At 51.2% G+C, this 6,327-nt stretch overlaps 1 protein-coding gene across 1 annotated transcript in view; it reads right to left on the bottom strand.

Annotated features, from left to right (window-relative positions):
• LOC104290092 (electroneutral sodium bicarbonate exchanger 1-like) overlaps positions 1-6,327 on the bottom strand; it is a 14,047-nt gene that overhangs the window by 850 nt on the left and 6,870 nt on the right. Inside the window, exons 11-19 of the mRNA XM_009889153.1 lie at positions 6,167-6,272; positions 5,136-5,297; positions 4,298-4,411; positions 3,783-3,944; positions 2,944-3,137; positions 2,090-2,234; positions 1,323-1,496; positions 1,085-1,222; positions 570-667 (exon numbers count right to left, since the gene is read on the bottom strand). Coding sequence (XP_009887455.1) covers positions 570-667; positions 1,085-1,222; positions 1,323-1,496; positions 2,090-2,234; positions 2,944-3,137; positions 3,783-3,944; positions 4,298-4,411; positions 5,136-5,297; positions 6,167-6,272 — 1,293 coding nt within the window. The remainder of the gene's footprint in view (positions 1-569; positions 668-1,084; positions 1,223-1,322; positions 1,497-2,089; positions 2,235-2,943; positions 3,138-3,782; positions 3,945-4,297; positions 4,412-5,135; positions 5,298-6,166; positions 6,273-6,327) is intronic.

Genomic DNA, 6,327 nt, shown 5'->3' with positions numbered 1-6,327 from the left:
AGGTCCACCCCTAACCTATACTGGTTCCTAGCATTCTTCCTCCCCAGGTGCAGGACCCTGCACTTGCTTATGTTGAACCTCATGAGGTTCCTCTCCACCCAACTCTCCAGCCTGGCCAGGTCACGCTGGATGGCGGCACAGCCATCCTGTGTGTCAGCCACTCCTCCCAGTGCTGTGTCACCAGCAAACTCACTGGTGGTACCCTCCATCCAGGTCACTGAGGAACATACTGAGCTCTTACTGGTGTTTAGCCCTGGAGTGGGCTCCTGAAGCCACCGCTGGGCCAGACCAGGCCTGCAACTCCTCATTTTTAAGGATGAGGATCTCCAGCTACCGTAAAGTCACAGAGGAGGCAAGTTTTTTGGGGGGTCAAACACAACTCATGCAGCCACTCTGCCCGGAGGCAGAGCCATGCCATCACCTCCTGCAGCCCTGTCCATAAATTTGCTTTTCCCACCACGCTGAGTGCACGGTGGTGGGATGCTCAGCAAAGAGAAAAGCGGAGAAAATTCGGCCAAAGCCCTTCAGGCTAATCTCGCCGAGCGTCCTGCTGCTTGGTGGGGCTTTACCTGTCGCTGCTTTGCTTTGGGATATCCAAGCTGCTGGTCTTGCCCAGTTTCAGCCGAATGGAATTTGCAGCAGCAGCTTCCATCATCTTCTGGGACTCCTGACATAAAAAGGGACAAATCAAAGTTCTCTGTCTTTGATCGAAGCGGAGATAAACTTAACACCCAGCAAAACACCACCCACTGCCCTCTCCTTCTGACCTTCTGTTAGCGCAGCAGGGTAAAGACCTTTCACTCCAAACATTTTTGGGGGGTTAAAACCACCCTTACGAGCAAATCTTTCCATCAAAATTATAATATTTATTATAAATGACTCCTTTAAAAATTATACCGCTATTGAAATGTTAAGCTCACCGCTAATTTAGGAAAAAAAGGTTACGATGCGGGATCCAGGCTATCAGGATCCATTTCTATTGAGTTCAGCTCTTCCCTCAACATTTAAAGAGAAGTTGTGATAGAAAGAGGCAATCTCAGAGCCCAGGGGAGACGTCCAGCCCCGAGCACCCAGCACGCGTTACCTCTTCTTCTTTGGCTTCATTTTTGGCATCATCCAACTTCTTCTTCTTGCTTTCTGGCATAAGGTCATCCAAAAAGCTGAGCTCTCGCTTCGAGAAGCAGAAATCCATCACTTTCCGGACAAAAACAAGAGCCAAAACCTTCACAAAATAAAAAGGAAGAGGCGGTGAGGTCAGAGATGACGCTACATCTCGCTCCGACGCTGCAAACGTCCCGCTGCCGGGCGGCACCGGCTCTTACCATCATGGGAAAGATGATGGCAGCACGGGACGCCTTGATGGCCCAGAGCAGGACGAGGCAGATGAGCTGGATCATGGTGAAGAAGTGCACCTTCCGCAAGGGAACGTGCCGCAGGTAGATGAAATCCGGCTGGTGTTTCGCCGGCATCCAAAAGAGCTTCAAGCGATCGAAGAACTGCAAAATAATAGCAGGAAAGTTACCCTCCTTGGGACTGCGGAAAGTTTCCGGCCCTGTTGAGACATGGAAGGAGTTTTCAGGATCTCACTGGCAGTGAGAAATCCTGGATCCCACTCTGTTCCTCCCGGGAGCAGCACCCGTTTTCCCTTTGCTCCATCTATAAACCAGTGCGCCCATGAGAGCTGCCCACCAAATTGTAATTATTCCACGTTCTTCTATTATAGAATGGTTTAGGTTGGAAGGGACCTTGAAGATCATCCAGTTCCCACCCCCCTGCCATGGACAGGGCCACCTCCCACCAGCCCAGGTTGCTCCAAGCCCCGTCCAACCTGGCCTTGAACACCTCCAGGGATGGGGCAGCCACAGCTTCTCGGGGCAACCTGCCCCAGGGGCTCACCACCCGCACACTCAACAATTTCTTCCTCAGATCTCATCTCAATCTCCCCTCTTTCAGTGTCAAACCGTTCCCCCTCATCCCATCGCTCCCCTCCCTGATCCAGAGTCTCTCCCCAACTCTCCTGGAGCCCCTTTAGGGACTGCTTCTCTGGAGATGAAATAGCAGGGAACCAACACGCTGCGCGAGTCTGTACCTGAATCCCTCTGAGCGACGACACACCCATGTAGAGAAAGACACCATAAAGCACAGGCATTGGTATAAACTGGGAAATAATAATAAAAAAAAACGAATGGAATAATTTTTTTTTTTTTAATTGCATTTTCAGTATTACCACTCTTCTATAGGCACTGCCTAAAATTGCCTAAAGCTTTCCAGTTTCCACAGGGTTAGAGATGTGTCGGCTCTTAACCCTTAGAGATTTTGTGCACGTGAGTGAGCGAGTGAACACTCTGCTCTAGGCTGAGCTTCTGAGCTACATTTCATCGGAACAATCCTGTTTTCCTGACAGGTTGAAGGAAAATAGGCGATTTCACCCAAGCTACTCTACACCATGTTCTGCGACGGCAGAAAACCATTTCTACACGTTCTTGTGGCAACACGCAAAAGCAGAGCGCCTCCTTTTAGCCTACAGCTGAGATGACTTTGTGGCAGGAACACTTAAGGAAGCCCATGGGGATGATTTCGGTGTGTTTAGGGACCGGGAACGGCTGTTCAAAGGCATTTGGGGGAGCAAATAGCATCCCATAAGGTGCTGCCTGCTTGAAAGAGAGCAGATGTACTGGTCTGAATCCGCTTAATCGTAACCCATAAACACAGGGGGGCCTGCAAGACACCTGGGAATTAAAGCAGTTGTCCTGCTCGCTTGCCTCGAGGACACCAAACTGGGGTGTGAAGGGCTGGAAAGCGTAACTGAGGCTGGTTCCCACCATGGGTCAAGCCTCAAGGTTTGGGATCACCTCCTCCTCTGCTCCACACCTCCTCAGGCCTGGAGGGAGAGGATCGGTTTTGTATAACCTCCAAAAAGCTCACGGTTGTTGGGCGCCTTGCGTGACTCTCTGCTCTCGTATCCCCAGAAATTTGGGTTGTTCTCCTGGAGCTGAGCAGCCAGACTCTACTTTGAGGCTGTTCACGTGGGTGATGGACAGGACGGTCGCAGCCACAAACCAGGGCAGCCCCATCACGGAGCACACCCCGAGCATCACCGCCACCATGAAAAGGTCCAGGTGGTACCCGCAGCCTTTCTGTGGGCAGCAAAAGAAGGAACAGAGCGTCCCACAGCACAGGAGCGAGGACAACGTCGCAACTCAGACACAAAGCCTACTTGGGCGCAAGTCACCCTCTCGAAAATTTAAAATAAGAATTGGCAACAAATAAGGATGGATCCGGTCTTTGCGCAAGCACCTTGCATGAAAATCTGGCAGGAGTTCAGACAAAGTGGGTTTGGGAGGTTTGTGTAATAGCTACTTCTCAAAAAAACAAATGAAAAAAAGACTATTTACATTCATAAAGAAATTTCCACCACTGGCAAGCAAGACGTGACCCCGAGTTATCCCTGGCAGCGCGTCAAAAGGGCAAGCAAGACGTGACCCCGAGTTATCACGGGCAGCGCATCAGAATGATTCGTTCCCCCAGCTCCTGCTGGCATTTGGAAACAAAAACGCGCTTCTATATTGCTCTAAAATTAATTTGCTCCTCCGGAAGATTGCTCATCTGAACTCTCCTCTCATTTGCTCCCTATGTTATCACTAATCCAGGAGAGCATCCCGCCACACAGCCCGATGCTGTCCCAAACCAACGGCTTCACAAAGCACTTGGAATAGGAGCTTCTCCCCACACCTGTAGCCCAGAGTGGGGTGGGGATGGGGTCAGCTCTCGCAGCCCCTTACCTTCAGCTTGTGCTCCTTCCTGTTGACAATGACAGCAGAGATCTGCTGGTCCATGAATATCAAGATGGTGCAAAGCAGAGCTGGGATGAGCGCCGCCAACACCGTCCACCAAGGGTTGGGCCCTATGGGGTTGATCAACCACCCGCGGTCGTCTCTGGTAGGCTGCAACAAAGCCAAAACACACATCAGGATTAACTCCCAGCCCAGCCACTTCACTGGCTTTGATGTTCCTCTCCATCGCTGTGTCAGATCATCTCCCGGCCCTGACTTCATGTCACCCTCTCCCACAGGGTTCGGCAGTGCCAGTGTCCTCGTCACAAGCATCTATAGATACTTCCATAGGTATCAAGTTTTGGGGTTGTCTTCTTGTTTCCAAAAGGAAGCAACGTATTCGGAGGTGGAAGAGGAGATGGTAACACCACCAGCATCTCCAGACTCAGCCCTGTCCTGCCCTGGCATCACCTTGTGGCATCCCCAAGGGCTGAAAGCAGCTCCACACCAAAACACCCCATTACCTTGAACATGTGGGGGACGTGGAGCTTCGGCGATGGGATCCCAATCATGAAGTCAAGGAGCACCATGACGACGATGGTGAGGAAAACAGCAAAGTCACTTACTGTGGACCGTACCTGGGGCAAGAAAGCAGAGCTGAAAGGGACGTCGCAAACGGGGCCATTCCGTGAGATGGAAAAGTTAGAGACATCAACAACTTTAAGGCCGGTTAACAAATTCCCACCATTCTGAGGACATGCAGCCAAATCCCTCGGTTAGATACTGTTGCTGTGTTTGTCCCTGCGAGATCCGGTGTCAGACAATTAAAAAAAGTTTAATTAGGGGGAAAAGGGTTGTTTAAATTCAAACCTTAAAAAAAAAAAAGCCAATAAGTATTAAAAAAATAAGGAAACGGACGTCTGCCACTACAGCTGCACTCACAGCTAAAATGGGAATAAGGCACTGAGGCATCATTTGCTCCTCAAAAGGAAGAAACAGTGTCTTTTGTGTCTTTTTCTATCGCAGCTCCTCATTGGAATCAACTTTCCCCTTGAGCACAAAAGGCACAGAAGGTGGAAAAAAAAGAAAAAAACAAACAAAAAACCAACAAACAACCAACTTTGGAAGACCTGATTTCCCAATGCCTGAGCAAAAAACCACTCCGGGGCAGGTCGCGAGGCAGGGGGGAAACGCTGCGATCGTTTTGCACTCATGGAAATGAGTGAGGGACATCCAAGTTTGGCCTTCAAGGTCAACATTTCCCAGTTTGACCAAGCGGTGGCAAACACTGCTTAGTGCTCCGGGAAAGCCATTTTGGGAAATGAGTGTGGAAACTGCTGCTGGCCACCGTCTTCTACCTACTCTGGTTGGGAAGTAACGGCTGGTCTTTAACTTCTTCAATAAGCTCGACAGGACAAAGGTGGAGAAGAAGAGGATGCAGCACCAGAAGAGGACATTAGGAATGTAGGGCCCATTGCGTCCACAGGCAGGTCCATGAAACTCTCCATGCAAATACCGACATTCCTGGGGAAACAGAGCGTCAGGACACAAAGGTAGTGCACGTGCGGCAAGGAAACCTTGGATAACTAGGGGAGTTGGAGGATCTTGCTCCAAGTTCCATGATCTTGGGACTGCTGCTAGCGGAGATTTATATTTAACGATCAGCAGCAGCTGAATAAGTGACACATGGAACTACACAGACAGCGGAGATGTGATGGGACACCGTACCACGGACCCATGGCACATCCTCCGCTTGAACGGCAGGTAACCGTGGCTGAAGGGGACACCAGAGGGGAAGGAAACACTGGAAACTCTTGGGGGGAGCGAAAGAGGGAACGGGGAAGGAGGGCTACAACAACAGTGACAGCAAAGGAGAAGAGACAAATTGCCCCTTCCCGGGGGAGGGCTCACAGGACACGGCCAAAGAGGGGGGAGATGTCCCTAAGAGCGTCCCACCCTGTGCCTGAGCTCTGCTGCCAGCACCAACGGCCCGAGGGGCTGCTCAGACCCGCAAGTGTATGCACGGACCTTCAGACAGCAGTAAGAAAGCAAGGCCTGGAGTTATCAGGAACCAATTAAGGAAGCTAATTACTGCCTTCAAGCATGAACTTAAGTCCTACAATAACCAAAGCACCCACTTAACCTTGCTCCCAGACAGAACCGCTGTCCTGAGGGTGACACTTACTGCCCACGATGTCGGGGATGAGGTGCACTCTCCTTCCCAGGCCCAAGTGGGTTAAAACCACGCATTAGATCTAACTAACGACTTTTCAGAGCAGCACTGGCACAGTTGGAAGCCCGTCATCACCTGAAGGGCTCCGAGCTTTGCACCATGCCAGCGCCGCTGGACCCCGCGACCGCGGGACGAGGAAGCAGTGACTCGGGGCACTCACAGTCACGGTGAGGTTTTCCCAGGTGATGCCAGACACGTTGATGTTGGCGCTCTCCCAGAACTTCAGGGTTTCATTCGTGGGATGGGTCGGTGCCTCACACTTACAGCTGGGAGGAAAGAAGCCAAGACAGGGGTAAGGGAGAGGCGATGGAGGCGCAGACA

The sequence above is a fragment of the Charadrius vociferus genome, unplaced genomic scaffold (assembly GCF_000708025.1).
Source record: "Charadrius vociferus isolate BGI_N301 unplaced genomic scaffold, ASM70802v2 scaffold627, whole genome shotgun sequence".
Taxonomy (NCBI): domain Eukaryota; kingdom Metazoa; phylum Chordata; class Aves; order Charadriiformes; family Charadriidae; genus Charadrius; species Charadrius vociferus.
This window is presented reverse-complemented; position numbering and strand designations above follow the sequence as displayed.